The sequence below is a fragment of the Desmodus rotundus genome, chromosome 2 (assembly GCF_022682495.2).
Source record: "Desmodus rotundus isolate HL8 chromosome 2, HLdesRot8A.1, whole genome shotgun sequence".
NCBI lineage: Eukaryota > Metazoa > Chordata > Mammalia > Chiroptera > Phyllostomidae > Desmodus > Desmodus rotundus.
In genome coordinates, this window is record NC_071388.1 from 6,678,332 (window position 1) to 6,696,097 (window position 17,766).

The window sequence follows — 17,766 nt, forward strand, 5'->3', positions numbered from 1 at the left end:
TGCCCAGAAGGGCCCCTAATTCTCTCTGTCCTGCACTTTTATTCTTTGGTTCGAAGCTCATCCACCCTGTCCTGGGAACTGGAGAGTGGGGCCAGGACCACGGTGGCACAATCCTGGCACGCAGGGACGAGGTGCCTGCCGACTCTCGGGTTTGGGCAGCAGCGCCAGCGTTTGCGTGAGGCTGGTTTTGCATGTGCCCTGTGCTCCACTTCCTACTTCCTGCTCCAGACTCAGAGGAGTAGCTTCTGTGTGTCCAACTGGTCGGTTTGGAGAGTACGTGACGCAAATATTCACAGGTCCCACAAGGGCATTTCTATCTCAAGGTGGCTGCAAGGCAGATGTCTTGGGACTCTGCCAGGAGCAGTGACAGTAGGTCACTCCCTGGCAGTGAGGAAGGAAAGTAAGAAAGGGGCCCGGGGAGAATTAGAATTGCCACAGTTGTTGGGGTAGAGAGGTGGGGTGGCCATTGGCAATAGAAAGCCTGGAGAAGGAAGGCGTGGGGTGGGATGAAAACTCCACAGGGTGTGAAGTGAGAGAGGGTGAAGCCCTTGGAGGCGGGAGTTCAGGGTGCGGCCACCGTGGCCGAACAGAAGCCAGCCGAGGACAACCATAGACGGGCTGTGCATAGCACTGAGTCCACGCGTAGCTGTGGACTGAGTCTGTCCATGGTGGGGGAGGCGGCTGAAACCTTATAAGGCATCAGAGGATTGTAACAACTACCCCGTTTCTCATTTATTTATCCACATGAGATATTCGGTAGCCATCTTGTGGCTATGTCTGTGCCTCCAGCTGGTCCTTGGCACCTTGTCATTTGGGGTGTTTGCCATGTCACAGCATCAGTGTTCTAGTGCTGAGTCTCTGCTGGAATCTGGGACCAGTTGAAGTTGGCAAGTTGCAGGGGTCACCCTGACCAGTGATGGGCCCAGGAAACCTGCAGCAACCTGCATCTTGGCTCTGGGCAGTGGCCACATTCCCTAGTCTGTGGTACCTGCTTCATGAAAGTCAAGGTCCACTTGGGTGCTGCGAAGACTCCTCAGGGTCTCACGAGCTCAGGATTGGGCGAGAAGATGAAATCTCTTCCTAGAGATGCTGGGCGGGATGAGGCTCCCAAACCTGCTGTGGATTCCAGAGTCAAAGTGGAGTCTTCCTAATGCCAGTGAAGTTAGGAGCCACAGACAAACCTGGGGGCACTCCTCTCCTCTCGGGTCACAGCGTGACTCTCCAGGTCCATGTGCCAGCCCTGCGCATGCCCTCCGACCAGGGATGAAGGAAGTGCCTGGGGTGTGAGCAGGCCGGAGGGTTTGGGGCCGGAGGGAGGAGTGAGACTGCTCAATGCTAATGGCTGAGATCTGTGCTGCAGAGGGCAGCGGAAGCTGCAGGTGCCCGGAAAACAAGGAGGGACGAGGCAGAGCGCATGCTAGTACATCAGCACTGCTCTCCCTTCAAAAAGCCACCTTTCCAATAGCAAGACATGGAGGCAACCCAAGTGCCCATCGATAGACGAGAGGACAAAAAAGCTGTGGGGCATCTATACAATGGAATACTACTTGGCCATAAAGAAGAACAAAATCTTACCATTTGTGACAGCATGGATGGACCTGGAGGGTATTCGGCTCAGTGAAACAGGTCAGAGAAAGACAAATTCCATATGATTTCACTCATATGTGGAATCTAAAGAACAAAATGAATGAACAAACGAAGCAGAAACAGACTCACAGACACAGAGAACAGACTGAGGGTTGCAGATGGGAGGGGGGTTGGGGGCTGGGTGAGAAAGGTGAAGGGATTAAGAAGTACACATTGGTAGTTATGAAACAGCCATGGGATGTAAAGTACAGCACAGGGAATATAGCCAATGACATTGTAATAACTATCTGTGGGGCCAGGTGGGCACTGGAGTTACTGGGGGAGCCTTCGTAAATTATATACGTGTCTAACCATTGTGCCGTACACCTGAAACTAACACAATATTCAATGTCAACTGTAACTGAAAAACAAAATAAAATAAGGCACACAAATCTTTTTTCCACTGACATTGACAAGCGTGTTTTTACGTGCTGAAACCCTTCACCCCTTGAATTAACAAACAGTAGCAAACCCGAAACGATCTTTGTGCTTCTAACTTTGACTTTTTAAAAAAAAAAAATTGGTCATTTCCTTCTCTTCCCTTACAGAACCTGGAGCAGCCACCTGGTGTGTGTTCCATCTTTTTCCACTAGGGGGCCCTTTGTGCTCTCAGATATCTGCCAGGCCTTCAGACAGGTGAATGCATCTCATTGGCTCACGAGAGGCATGATGCCACCGGGCAGCCCTTTTTAAGAGAAAAGCCAGGACCGGTGGAATAGCGACCCCTCAGCAGTGCTCTCTGTGCTGAGCGGCAGGACCAGAGCGGTGGTTAAGGCATCATGAGCGAGGTGAGTGGTATTTCACTGGAGGAGGGAAACCCCAGGCGGGGAGGGAGAAGTGGTGAGAAGGGACCTCAGCTATCTCAGAAAATATGAAGGAGAACTCATCAGCCCTGGAACTATCTGCTTTGAGGACCAACACTATTTATAGCTCGCTTTGCAGGGCAAGTGCAGAAACCGATTCAGTCTGCAACTTTTAAAAATTTGCCTTAGAAAGAGAAAGGGATGCATCGTGGGCTTCCGATGAAATTGCGACTTTGGAATGAGCTTTGGGTTTTAGCCCTCAGGAGAGAAAGCCAATTGTCTGAGTATCTCATGAAGATTTATGCTACTTGCTCGCATGTGTTTGCTGAAGGGAACACCTTTCAGAGAGCTAGCAGGCAGGCGACGTGGGGAAAGCCGGCTTCTTGGGAAGAGCAGTGGGGAGAGGGTGTCCCCGCCTGGCGCGGGGACGCACGGGCTGTGCAAACGAGGTCTGCAGTTCCTCTGGGTGCCAGGGAAGGAGACGCACCTCGGTCAGACCGTGAACGTCCGTGTGCCCGCGTATCTAACAGGGGAGAGACTGGGCAGAGGAGGAGTGGCAATTTCAAATTGAAAGTCGCTTCGCTGAATGTGTTTATACAGAGTATATTTTGGTGGGGCACACTGATGGGGCTCGTTTTATTTTTTTTGAAAGATCATATTTTCTTTCTTTCTTTCTAATGGGGCAGATTTGCATAATGCATCACTTCCCTCTAACTCTGCAACTAAGCCCGTTTTTGATTCCTTTTGGTTGGCACTTAAATGTTTACTTTTAAAAATCTTTTATCTTCTCTGCCCTTTTTTTTGGCAGATGGGAGTCCTATTTTTGGAAGTCTAGAGTAAAATTAACCACCTCAGAACTAAAATGTCTCTTCACTGCTTTGATCTCTATGATGGGTGACTTTTGATATAAGCATGACAGGGAGAAACAGTGGGTGAAGCCTGATAAAACTTAGGAATGGGGTTTGAGATGGAGTCGAAGGCTCAAGCGTGGGGGGCGGGTACGCGCGGGGAGGAAGGTGGAAAGGCTGAAACCCTTTCGTCAACAGTTGCATCCACAGCAGCAGCTCCCGCTGGCCCAGCGATCTCAGCTACTGTATTTGAGTCGCCCACCAACTCCGAGAGGTGGGTGCTGGTATTATTCTCACTCAACAGATGAGGAAACTAAGGCATGGAGTTCAAGGTCAACTGGTTCAAAGCCACCAGGAGGTGGCAGAGCCAGAACTTGGGCTGTAATGCTGGGCAGCTGACTGCTACTTGGATGTTGATGTCCAAGTGCATAAAGAAGTCTCTGCACAGCAGGAGCTAGAGGAGGAAGAGGAGGAGGGGGAGGGTGGGAGCCCAGGAAAAGGAGGCGGAGGCCCTGGCGTGGACACAGGGAAATGAGTCTCTGGCCTCCATTTCCTACGTGCCTGGGTGGAGGGCTTTGTGCTGGGCTCCGGAGATTCCAGAACGTTGTCTGTGTGAGCTCACCTTGCTTGCAACAAGAAGGGATGGCTGTGTGCAGCAGGTTTTCATACATGACCTAATGGTTCACGTGGCAGAAGCACTTGGAAACCAGCACGGTCCTGGGGCCCCCTTTCTTTGATCAAATCAGCTGCCGGGACTCTCCCAGAGTGGGGGCCTCCGCCAGCCCTTCTCCTCACCAGCTCAGCCACCCCCTTCTACTGGGTGTCTTCCTGCCTAGCGTCCTACTCACATGCTCTCTCGAATGCCCCAGCTCTGAGGTGCACACTTAACTGTGGGTCCCCTGGGGCAACAGCAGATGTCTCAGACCTCACTCCATGATTAGGGTCCCAACCTCGTTTCTGGTGGATACGACATTAAGGCCACCCGGCCCCAGCATTCCATCGGACAAGTTGGCAGGCAGTTGTAAGAATTCTCTGCCTTTGCTCTGTGAATCTTGATAAAATCCCACAAGACGCAGTCTTCCTCTTAGCTGCCCGCGAGACCCTTCCTGCTCCTGCCCATGCGCCCCCTGCCCCTCCTGTAGCTATCTCCCCCTTGTGTCCTGTGCAGCCCCGCCCACTGGCCACCTTTGGAGTGACCAGCCCTCTGGCTGATCTCCCAGTTTCTGAGGGTGTGCTCCTCGGAGAGTGGGAATTTGTCCTTTGACTAAACCTTAATCTGCTTAAAACATTTAATAAAGTTGAACAGAAGCTCCCTTCTGGCAAGAGAACTGGAAACTCGCCTCGCCCCCACCCTTTCTCCTCAAGCTTTTCTTGAGTTGGATGAATGGCGTGGGGCTTCTAGTGTTAATGAGTCAGGCTGGGACAGGTTTCAGGTGATCTTTATTGACTGTGCACCCCATTACTGCAAGGGTCAGAGCAGAGCTTGTCAGACACCCTCTGACTTCAGCATTTCTTTGAGGCTGGTGGGCAAATAATTCCTGCTCCAGCTGTCAGGCTGCAGCACCCAGTGCAGAGTTCCTGAGCACACAGCTGCCCCCTTGGGCCAGGGCACAAGCCCGGCTGGGTGGACAGACCCTCCAAGGGCCACATGCTCCTGGGGGTGGGCTCTGCTCCTCCAGGTCCTGCAGCCTTCAAGGGGATGGAAAGTGGGGGAAGCTGAGCCTGGAGCTGGCTCTACACTGAGTGGTTTTACCACACAATGCCTTCTTTATCCCCAGTGACAATGCTTTTTGGGGGGAATGACATATGATTGAGAAGAGCAGCTCAAGTATAACAAGGAAAGTCAAGTCCAAATTTAGGGCAATGTGAGAGAGCGGAGGTGGTTTGTGGGGGTGTGTAATTTACATTTCGGTATTAAAGTACGTCAGATGTGCCTGGAGCAATCTAGAGATAAATTGGAAGATAATTCAGCAGGGATCAGAGTGCAGGCTTAGGGGTGTTCGCTGGATCAGAAATCTCGGCTGCCAAGTGGAAGTTTACACAGTGCACCCTCTCCCAGGCATGGGCTCCCAGGCACCAGAAGGATGGGAAGGTCCCCTTTGCGTAGCCACCTAACACTATTTGAAAAAGAAAAACATGAGTCCCACGAGCAACAGCAATTAGCCTCATTTTCTTAGCCAGGTGTGTGTTTTTAGGTTGCTTTGCACAAGAAGTTATTTAGAAGAGCCAGCAGCAAAATGTTAATGCACAAAGGGAAACATTTGGAGAGTTGATTTAACAATGACGCACCACCGCCCTGTTTGTGAGGGGGTGGGGGTGGGGGAGCTCCCAGTTGCATAATACATCAGCTGACAGCCATTAATTAGAGTGGAGACCCTTTTGGGAAAGCATCCTCCTAAGCCTTCAGTGTTGCCGTCACGGGTGCCTTTCTTTCATCGGCTTGGATGGGAGGTTGCGACTCTGTGCCAAGGTTATGACCATTTCTTCCATCCAGACATTGGCCACGAGAACAGGACTGTCTGTCAGAGGCGTGGTTTGATCACACTAAGGACATTTAAGGGCAAATCTTCAGACCCACATGTCTGTCCGTAGCCCAGAATGAGAAACCGCTGCCTTATATATCAAATCTCTAAAGAAAGAAGAAAGCCTGATATCGTGCTGGACAGAGGCTGCACACGGAGGCTAGTCCCACTTAAATCCTGGGGTGGGGGCATCGGAAAGACACAACTTTCCTTTTGTTGAAAGTAGCCATTGGTTACAAAATACCGTGTGACACTGGTCTGGGGCTTACCTAGGTAGCCATCAGAGCCCCGTGCTGGTGAGACCCACAGTCCGATGACACCGAGCTGCGGCGAGAATGATTATGGCCATGTGCCCTGATGATGTCACCGTGAGCTGACCACTTGCTAATGGAGGATGATTAGGTTTGCCGGGAGCTGTACAGTTCAGACCAGTTGAGTGCAGATTCTGAGGGCCACTGCATAATGTGTGGGTTTTGCAGCTGGCCCCCAAGGCCTAGCGACAGAAGGTCAGAGGACAGTTGAATTTCTCATGTTGTGTCATCCTCGTCTGGGCGTGTAAGGCAGTGAAGGTATGGGAAGACTCAGCGAGATCCGCACGGTTTTGCTGAGTCACACGATGAGAGACACCCTCTCTACTCCAACCCGAGATGTGAGGTGTAGAAAGCCACGAACTCCAACTTGGGTTCGAAGTCCGACTCTAACCGGGAACAGGCCGCAGTTAAGCGCGCTGCTGAGTTTGCGGGGATGACGAATGTGGTGGGCGCCATGCGGCTCGTCCCCCCACCCTGCATGTCACAAGGGATGCGGTGGCGCTAAGAGCTCTCACTGTTCTTCTCTTTCGATTTCTAAGAGTGACAGACCGCGAGATGTATTATTTTTTTTCAGAAAGAAAGGTTGACAAAATGAGTCACAGCTGATTTTATTAAAGGCTCGGTGGAATGGTGTGATTAGGATGACAAGGCAACATGGGCTTTTGTGACGGAAAGTGCCTTGAATTTATGATGAACCTATTCTGTGTTATTTTTTAAAATTCTGATTTCTGCTCTCATGCTTTAGTAGCGGTGCTCTCCCAGGCGGAGGTGTTCACAGCGCGTCCGCGGTCCTGTTTCTTGTCCACCGGGTGCACTGTGCTCTTGGAATGCATGAATAATATCAGGAGTCCAAGCCCGGGGCTTCTCATTAATTCAGAAGGACTTCCTAGAAAGGGCTTCCTACTGGGGGAAAAGAAGGATTTTCGGGGATGCATATGCACAGATTTATATTATGTTTGACTTATATTTTAATAAAACACAGCATTAAGGATCATGCTGTTACAGTGTTGCCTTATTCTGTTTGGGCTGCTATAGCAAAATACTATAGCTGGGTGATTATAACAAACAGAAATTTATTACTCACAGTTCTGGAGGTTGGAAGTCCAAGATCAGCATGAAGCATGGTCAGGTGAGGGCTTTCTTTTGGGTCACCAACTTCTTGCTGTGTCTTCTCTTGGGGGAAAGGGCAAGGGGGCTGTCGGGGGCTCCATTAACAGGACACTGATCCCCTTCCTGAGGGCGCCATCATCCCTGAGGACCACCTACTCAGCTGCCAAAAGCCTCACCTCCTCATGCCATTATTTTGGGTGTTAGGATTTCAGAATAGGGATTTTGGAAAAATACAACATCCAGTCCTTTGCAAGTATTATGAGCTGCGTTTTGTTTACTGGGATCATCCTGTCTTGGCGGTGAACTTCCTGAGGACAGGGACAACTTTATATCCCTTTGTATCGTCAGCAAGGCTGGGCTCCTGGTTCGGCACTTGCTGATGTTCGGTTACTGGAGGGATACGTGGGCTTCAGGGTGTGGATTTGTCAGTGGCTGTGACCAACGGACAGACCCTCTTCTCTTAGATGTTAAGATTTGTGGCCCAGATAGGTTTGGAGAGGAAACGCTCCGTCTCTTGTTCTTTGCTCCTGGTTTGAAACCTGTGTTTGCCCATTTAAATCCTCCATTGGAAATAGATGCATTGATATCTATGCAAAACAAATGTTTTCATGGCAGGCAAAGGAAATGAGAAAAACCGGGAAGAATCTCAATAGAAAGAACCCTTGACATTTGGGAAAATGTAAAGGAAAATAAGGGAGCTGACGGAGGGATGAGAATTTTAATATCCTGTAGTTCAGGGTTGTCCCCATTGAGATTACTCATTTCAGATAAGTCCTATGAAATTCAAACAAAAGAGATTCTAGGGAGAGAGGCAGAGCCCCTGGATCCCGTGGAAAACAGTGGGCTGTGTCGAAATAGGCAACTGCTTCGGCTGTGCTGTGCGGGGTATCGGAAGGAGCCTAAGCAGGGCTTCCGTCAGATGGCTCCTCGTGCTGAATCGCCGTCAGCCAAACTGCAGATGCGGGCACGTGCTGGAAGGCAGGGACGCAGAAAGCAAATGGCATATTTAAATACTACAATTCGTAGTGAAACATGAGTCCTTGGTGTTAATGTTAATGAAAACACATATTTTAATTATAGTTGCATATTTAAATATTTTAAATTAATTTATATTTGAAATAGGAATATATGACAACTCATATGCAAAGAAAGACTGATTTGCGTTTGTCCTCCTGGGAAGTTGGACATGGAATCCTATATCCATGCCCACCCCTGTAAAGTCGAACAGGGTCTGTCTCTACCTCCCCGCCACCTCAGGCATAGATTCTACTGTTCCTCTCCCAGTCACTGGAACAGAGTGAAGTACAAATGTGAACAGAGAAACAATTTCCATTCAATTTGGTTCAGGTGCCTCTAGGGTACGGGCATGAGAATGTGCCATATAGGTCTCTGTTTTGTACTGTCAGCCAAGCAAGCTTGCCGTGCCAGGTAATGGCCCAAACCTGTAAACCCAGCCTTCATTTCTGGGCTGCTTTGCATGAACGATTCGGATTCAGCATAAGTTACGCATTTCAGGCATCAATCTGCTTGAATATTGTTTATGCCTTGCAAATAGCCTTAAATTTATGCTTCAGAATCTCACTGAATCACTTCTCATTCCATTTCTGAAAGGGAAAGGCTTGGCCATATTTATAACGTTGCCAGCGGGAAAATCAATCACCCGCTAAATGCCGTTATTTTATATTGTACTCTGCAACTGCCACCTTATAAATAAAAGCAAGACAAATTAGGATTGTAGAGCAGGAAGGTAATCATCCACAAATGGAAAACTCCCTTGCAGAACATCTAAGGGGGATGCCAAAAAAATGTGAGCTATTCAAATGAGGCAATTTTCATATGGTAATAGAACTAGACCAGAGAGGAGGGGCAAGTTCATGTCTCCTCGAGGCTTCTGTACCCAGTGTGAGGACGTCGCGGACTTTGCCAAGACCCAAATCTCCCAGGTCATCCATACTTCAGTCTTTCCCTCAGTGATCTGCAATGTGCTCTGAGGGTCAGTGTTTAAATACTAGTTTCTGATGATCTGATGGCCGATTTTGTACCAGGACTGGTTTGAGACTATGCTTTTCCTGGTATTACGGTCTGGACCTGGTGTGGAGTGGCACGGCAGGATGGTCATCGGGCCCGATAACACCACGCCTGTGCCTTGGCCAAGATTCTAACTGAGTGACTAGTTATTTTAATTTTACATGACACCTGCAAGGAGGACCCCAGCGGTTGACAATTCTCATTAGCATTTGTCATAACAAAATAAGAAAGTAAAACCATAACAAGGAAATAGGTTCTCCCTTTGTCCCAAGGTCTGTTGTGTGGTCAGTAGTCTCCTCTGTCCATCGTGCAGCTGAATTCCAATATTTAAAAACTAACTAAGAAGTTACGCTTGTCTTAAAATGGAAGATTCTTACATATACAATTTCCTTATTAAGTAACATCCCCTGTTTCATTAGGAGCTGTTAGAAAAATAGAACTTTTTTTCTTGAGCCTGACAAAGGACTCATTGCACCCAAACTTTTTCCTCTTTCACGTTTCCTCACACTTGTTTGACATGCAGAGAAAGCCCCACCGCCGTGAATCCGTCCACCTGTGAGCCTGAGAGTAACCTGCCGGAGCATCCGGGGGGGCAGTCTCTTCACCTCCGCGGGCTGGGGGGTCATCAGCAGACCCTAGTGTGTCGTCGTGAAGTTACCCACATCCAAGATGGGCGAGGGTGTTGAGCCCACCTTTAAAATTCATCATCTCTTCATTCATTTCAAAGAATTGTAGAAGGGGCCAGCAGCCAGCAAAACAAACCATTATGCCCTGGGAACCGTCTCCCCACACAGGTCGAGGTGTTCCACAGGATTCTGTCCTCCCCTCGTAAGATCGCTGTCCTGCCCGTTCTCTCTGACGTTTCCACAGTTAGCTGTCATTGTTCCATCATCACCCAGGGTTTCAGAGCTCACGTTTGAGGTTCATCAGCTTCTTGGGAACTGGTCTCTCTTCAGTCCTCCCACAGCTCCAGGACAAGCCAAGGGATTGCTGCCCACGGTGGCCTTGGCTGTCACTCAGAGAGCTGTCCCCACGGTTTTGGGCAGTGCACCCTTTCGGGAAGAAATTTTGAGCATGCGTACACAATCCATTTATAAAAATTCATTTTAAAGGGATGCATACTGGCTAATATGTGAAGTGTGGTCATGACACATACAAAAACGAATATGAACAACTGCAGAGAATGATGAAGCAAACCACACTTTCAGTGAGCTTCTGATTGAAATAGCATTATTAGCCCTCGCCAAAGCATCAAGGCGCTTTGCATACACTTGCAAAGGCCTATTGTAAATGGAAAAGCACGGAAATCTGTCCTTCACAGGGTCTTGGTAACTGCGCCTCTTTTTGAGGCTGATACGGTGACTGGTTTTTAAGCCCCTATCGGTGCATCGGAAGATATTCTCACAGTGAAAGGTCAGTTAGCGCTTCCATTTTTTCGGGGTTGCTTTGCCGCCAGTTTTGGTACTGTCTTCAGTCTGTGAACACGTTATGCAGGAATTTTTTTATTTTGGTAAAAACACATGTAAAGTGCACCATCTTGCCCATTCTTCAGTGTGAAATTTAGGAGTGTTAATTTTATTTACATTGTTGAGAAACAGGTGTCCAGAACTTTCTCATCTTGTACAACTGAAACTCCACACCCACTAAACCACAACCCGGCTCCCGGCCGTCCCACTGTCCCCTGGTCCACACCATCTGTTTCCTCTGTGTTTGTGTGGAGGTGACTACTCTGTTACTAGGTGTCAGTGGGATCACAGAGTAGTTGTCTTTCTGCCACTGACTTATTCGCACAGCGTCTCCGAGGTTCATCCGTGTGGTAGCGTGTGACTGTGCAGGGGTTTTTTAAAGCCACTTACATACTCCTGGGAGATTAGTTAAAGGAAGATCATATAACCTACAAATCCTCTCACGGGAGCACGGGGAACCACAGTGCAGCCCTGGGTGATATTCTGAGAGCAGGTCAAGAGTGAGGGGACCCTGGGACTCACACTGCTCTTCTCCACCCACCAGGTGACAATGGCCGCATCAATGCAGATATTAGCTATTGGTTAAGCCTAGTTTTTTTCTTATTGATCTGCGATCCTAAATAGATATAAATAGAAATGCCAAAGTTCTTTTCACCATGCATGGTTGTGAAAATTAAGCACCTTACAACCCCAGAGGTGCCATCACACTGTGATTTGTGCCAACAGCGCTCCCTAGAGTTGTGCTGGGAACAGGTGCAATTGAACACAGTGGCCCTGCCCCTCCCTGGGGTACAGTCAGTCTGCTTAAAGGCCACTGACCTAGACAGAGACTGTCGTTTCCATGGTCCTACTTAGAATTCAGGTAAGTAAAGGAGGCCAGAGTTGTCATTTCATTCAAAGCAGTCATTGAAAAATAGGGAAATAAGTGCCCAAAGGCTAATCTTGTTCAAAATCACGGAGCTTCTGAGGAAAAGCCAGTCTAGGTTTCACATATACATTTCCTATCCTATTAAATTTCTCATTTTCTGTCATAGCCTCCACCCAACCCAATTTTTTTTCACTTGTCCCAATTCCATTTAGGACTTGAACATGACATATATTAAAAATAATATTGTCCTGGATTTTTTTATTAGTCTCTGGTAAAAAAAGGGCAACGACAGAAGTCTTGACAAAGTCATTCTTCCCTTCACCAGGTGTTCTGCTTTATTTTCAGAGTTAGGTGTCCACACTGACCGCCTGACCCTGCCCTCCAATCACAGAGGGAGAAGCCGGTGTAGGTCGGCCTCGCTGCCCCTGTGGACCACATTCTCTTCTGTCCTGCCTGGCAGAGTCGCCCTGACTATGCATTTGCACAAGGCGCCTGCATTCCTTGCCTCACCCTCCACGGCTCTGTTTGCATAAGAAAGAGCATTCTGAACCCCAAATGAAACCCTTAGGAAACGTTTCCTCAGGGAGTGCTGGCCCTTTCTGCAGTCAAAAGCACTGTGTGTATAACTGGTAATCACTTATTTTGTCAGCCATGTTTCTTTTCGCCTCCTGAATTATGAAACTTTTAAAGAAAGGGACTGTGTCTCCTACACCTTTCCGTGTGTGTCTCCTATACCTTTCCGTGACCCCAGCATATACCATTGAACCCACACTGATGGAGAAACCAGTTTGTGTTGGGGTTTGTGCTGGTGAGTGAATAGCACGTGGCCTTTCCCCCTTAGAAGACCTTATAGGATAGCGGGGGAGACAGAATCATGTGATGTTAACTGGACTCCAGGGTCCATACAGAAGACAGCTCTATTCACTGCGCAGACCAAGTGCCAGGGAGACACGGGTAACAGGGATATGTCCTTGGGCAGGCGTGGGAGGGGCAGAAGGAAGAGTCAGGAAAAGCTCTCCAGTGGAGCCAAAGCTTACCAAAGTGGGGGTGCAGTGTGATACTGGTGGAAGAACAGCCACATAACGAAGGGTGAATCTTAAAAGTCACGAATTTTAGAACCACATGAGAATTCAGCAGTCTTCAGGATCGCTGAGTGGATACCTGTCTATTGGGACGCCATGGCTGATTTCTAACCATTGCCTAGTGACATCAATTACTCTAAGCACGCCGGACATTGCCCCATGCTTATCGATGAATGTTTGGGGTCTACTGACTTCTCGTGTCTTCCTCTGAGAGTGTTGAGGGAAAGTCCTGCTCAGTGCATTGGAAGCAGATTACATGAGGATAGTCAACAAGAATTTTGGAATTGTGCCCATTGTTTCATTTTAAAAGTTCTGTGTTCTAATAATGAGAAACGTCTAGGCGAATGTAGGTATGATCTGTGTCCTGTGGGATCAGAGTGAGTGTCTGTCCCTTGCTGAGTGTCACTGCCCACGTGTGTCTCAGAGCCCGTGGTGGCTTCTTAACTATTATTATTATTTTCTTCTCTCTGGGTCTTGTTCAAAGCATGGGCTTCTCTTATATTTATAGCTCTGTTCTCACATGTGCATATGTCCTGTCAAAACAGTGAGATAACGCAGCACCACGATGGAAATATTATTTCTGGCCATATTCCATACCTCCGAAATGGGGGCTATTTTGCCTCTTTCCTGAAGATGGCTGCTTAAAATAGATGTAGCCATTTGTCAAGTGCTTCTCCCAAAGACCTCCTGCAGGTTCATTGTTAGTTTTTCATCCGGAGTCAGTCTTTCCCATCTTCACAGCAGATTCGTCTCATTTTCTGGGCACTGTGCTGTGAATTTTCATGTCATCATTTTTTTTTGCTGAGTTCTTACTGAGAGCCAGATTTGGCTGAAATTCAGGCTAGAGCTCCCCTACGGTTGAATTTTGGATGAGGATTTTGAATTCGCACATGACAAAAATGTAAATGCAGCGTAATGTGACTTTAGAGCTACAAGCAGTGCCCTCAGGGGACCCTGCTCCTGTCCCTAAGTCCCTTTAGTATTACAACAAGGAAGTGGGACAGGAACTGAGGGGTGAAGCAGATCTCCTCAGAAATGAAGCAATTTAAAAACAAGCAACAGTTCGGAAATTGTTCGCTCTGCTGTCCATCTCTGCAGTAGACCTCTTGTGAGGTGACGGTAGCTCAGACAGAACTGGGATGGGTGAACAAGCCTGCAACTGGGCCGCAGGGACGGGGCCAGTGACACAATCCGTGGGGGCCAGTGAAAAGCAGAAATGCGGGGCTCTGTGTCGACCATCGTTAAGAATATCACGACAATGAGGACAGAGCATTCAATCAAGCGTGGAGACTTTCTAGCCAGAGGCACAAGTTACATGGCCACACGGCCATCAGGGTGCTGTTTCTTCTCCTGCACACCTGGGTGAAGGTGGGGCTGTCTGAGCGCTGTTTAGTGGAGAAAAGAGATAGATAGGTAGGTAGGTAGATATATACATATAGATAGATAGATAGATAGATAGATAGATAGATAGATAGATAGATAGACAGAGAGCCCACCTAGCAGGATGCTTGAACAAGAAGCCAAGCGATGCTGGCTGACCTTGCAGGTCCTTTGTGAGGATGGAGTAAAAAAACCGATTCAAAAACACTTGGGGAGCCTGTAATTTTTAAAGGTCGTGTAAATGCTGAACTGTAACTTCCATGGGAAAAGTACCCCCAGTCCCTGCCCTGAATGTCTTTGCGGAGCGTGGCTTGTTCACTCTGACGGATGCCTCGGTGGCCTGTTTTGTCCTGAGATCTTCGTCCCGCACTCATCTTCTGTCCTCACCTTCTCCCCTTGAGTCTGCTGTGTCAGGGACGCAGAGGGCACGAGTCTCAGGCTTGTTCCATTAAAGAAACACTTGCCCTTGGGATGAGAAGCATCCTCACCATAGGAAGAGCCAAGTCAGTGTGTGCAGATAGGAGGCGCCTCAGGGGCGTCTGCTTCCACCCAGTCCCTAGAAGGCGACCTTTAACCAAACAACAACAACATGGGTTATTTTCCAGCAAATTATGTTCTGGATTTTGGAGAGATTTGGAAATAAACTATGGGGCAAATATCTGTCATGAGGGGGACACAGCCGTGGGGCCGAGGTGGTTGGTGGTATTAGTGGCAGTGGCAGCGGCAACATGCATTTCGTTTTCCTGGGGAGGTGGCTACAAAGTTCCCCTCCCCAGGGAGGGGCTGATCACATGGCCCAGGGAGCTTTTACCCCTGACTTCTAATCTGCATCTCAATTGGCTTGAGCTCTGACAGCTGATTTAGGACAAAGCACTCCCCTTTCTTCTAAGAGTACACAGCCTGAGCTTCAGCCTTGTCCTGAAGCTATTTTCATTTCAGTTGAGTGTTGGGGGTGGAGAACCCCGGCTGCTTCTTCATTACCAAAAAAGAAAGTCTGTAGCTCGTGAAGCCTCGGAACACCCCCCTTGGAGAAGCACACTGGGTAGCCTACATGCCAAGTCAACATCTGCTCTCTGTCACCAGCAGGCAGCACGCGAGGACCGAGCCCTAGCTTTCACAGGAGGAGTGTGCGCACCCATGAAGCTGGTTAAGCACGTGAAGCACAAACCAGGGTACCCGGGGTTGCCGAGCGAGCACTGCCTGAATGGTCCTGGAGCCGTGATCTCCCAGGTTCGGGGCACATGTCTGGAGGTTTGGTGTCAGGTGTTAGAGTGGATGCTGAACCCTGCAAGTGCGGTCAGTACCAGGGTCCCTGACAATCTTGTGAAGTGTGTTCACCCCATCTTTTCCCCTGCAACCGTCCATGCATTCGCAGGCACAGAATTTTGCGAGATGTGGATTTCCACAATGAGGAGGGTCAGGAAGTACGATCCCCTTTCTACCACCTTCTGGGCCGAGGAATAAACATCTGTGTTGTTGGTGGCAGAGGGCGTCATCAAAGTCAGGGCTTCCCTCTTCCAAGCCAGTGGCTAGCATGCAGACCCCTGAGCCAGTCTGCACGCCCCACTCAGCTGCTCTGGGTCCTTGGGTGTGTTGTGAGACCTCTCTGTGTCTTAAGCTTTGTCCCTATCACATTGCAATAGTTCTCATACCCACCTCTCGGTGTTGTCACCATAGAAGTGTTATGCTGTTTGCACGTGCGGACACGGAGCCTGGTGTCTAGGTGCCAAGACAGGAAACGTCTCTGCCAAACCTGGAAGTGTCATCGTTCGCTCCGCCCTAGTGTGGCTTCCGCTCTTTCACAGTGGCTTTGGTCGTGTTCGCTCTTCTCTTGCTCATCCCTTTGTTCCCCTGGAGAAGGAGTTGTGTTCAGTAGATCACGATTGGCTCAGCCGTGGTGGGGCCATGTGGCCACAGTGAGTGACCTTCCACGCCCAGGGTGGCTGGCTATGTAGGGACCGCCAGCAGGGCATGATTCTCCCGGCTCTGGGGGCATTTTCATGCTGCGGCCTTTGGCCAGCCTTTGCCTTCATTTGATTGCACCCAGCACTGCGCTTTATTAGCCGTATGGAGGAAGGGACGGGGGAAAGGAACGTCCATGTTACTGTGAAAACAAAGCAAAGATGTGTCTTTCTATGTGTCCAGTTCCCATAATCTGGAGAAACCACACGTGGATTTTCTGACCTCACGTCAGCTTCTCCAGCCTTTGAACCATAAAAATCCCCCCCAAACCACATGATTCTAGAGGGGGGCAGGCGGGGTTGGTGTTTGCACCACGATACAGTATAGGTTTCACTCAGTTCTAGAGGACTGGCCACGCCCGTTGGTTTTTCCCTCACCATCTATCTGTACGAGGTGTTTGTCTTTAAAGAGGCAGTTTAGGGTAGTTTATTGGCACATCTTGGGTTCTGCCTTTGCATTTCTCTTTTATGGACAGTTTTCTCTCTCCCTTTCTTCTCTTGGCATCTGGCTGGTCAGCCATCCCTTCTCGGGACTGAGAGGGAAAGCAAATCTCTTCTGTTGTGTCTGCCCGGCTTGCATCTGGCACCTCCTGTGTACGCTGTGAGAAATGATGGGTGGGGTATGTGCGTCTTTGTCCACGAGCCTGTTGTCTTTCGATCAGTCACAGCTGCTGTTCTAGGAAGCATCTGGCTTTTATGCCGACAGCCTTTTTCTGAGCAGAATCTAAGGGAGGACCGAAAAGGAGGCAGGCTGGATGGAGAAGTGTTTCCTTAGGCTGAGTTAGACACACACACACACTGTCTCAGGGCCACCGAGGTGTCCCAGCTCCTTCCGCCGTCCTCCTCTGGTTGTCCTTTTACCCGCCTCCTGCAACTGCTCTTTCTAGGAAAAAAACAAAAACAAAAACACCAGCTGTGATTGGTACCAAACCCACGAAACACATCTAGGCCAGGATCAGAGGCTCAGAAAACTTCCACCGAAATTAGTAACTGAATAGCTAGCAGGTACACGCTGCTTACTTTGTGAAAAAAATGATGACAAATACTAACATTCTCTCTTTGGATTCTTGTAACAGCCACGGGAGACGATACACGTTTAATTTAACATCATCCTTGAGGGAGAAAAGCTGAGCAGGTGGAGAAGCCCGGATGCGAGCGCTGAAATTGGCTTGCTCACAGCCATTCGGCCATTCGGCCATTTGGCCACCCGTGGGGCTCCTCCGGGTCTTCCACCTGCTGAGCCCCCCGCGCTTTCGTTGTCCTAACTGATGATATGCGGAGGAAAAGGGAAAGGCAGACCTCTGTAAAGCCTCTTTTCCCATTACTTTGCCGCTGGCTCCTTTTAGGGACCAGATTTGTGCAATGTGATTGATTTTAAACTCATTTAATTCTCACAACCTGATGAGGTACGGGTGCTGTTACTCCCATTTTATAGAAGTGGAAACTGAGCTCAGAGAAGTTAAGTGGCCAGCACGTGGTCACACAGCTGCTAAACAACAGTGCTGAGATAGCCTGGAGAGGCTGATTCTGGGACACTCTTTCCTTTCTTTTCTTTTTCAGATCGGGTTTACTGAGGTGTAACTTATGTATTATAAAAGTTACCATTTTAGCTGCATCGTTGATGAGATCAGAAACATATGGATTATTGTACCACCCCCAAAAGTTCTTTTGTGTCTCTTCAGAGTCAGCCCTTCCCTCCACCCACAGCCCTGCAGCCTGCATTCTTCGCCAATAGGCTCTAAACAAAAACAAACCCAATCC

At 48.9% G+C, this 17,766-nt stretch overlaps 1 protein-coding gene across 1 annotated transcript in view; it reads left to right on the forward strand.

Annotated features, from left to right (window-relative positions):
* The first annotated feature begins 2,259 nt into the window (after positions 1-2,259).
* Positions 2,260-17,766, forward strand: part of PCP4 (Purkinje cell protein 4) — a 52,510-nt gene continuing 37,003 nt past the window's right edge. The window contains exon 1 of the mRNA XM_024559789.3: positions 2,260-2,414. Coding sequence (XP_024415557.1) covers positions 2,406-2,414 — 9 coding nt within the window. The 5' untranslated portion in view covers positions 2,260-2,405. The remainder of the gene's footprint in view (positions 2,415-17,766) is intronic.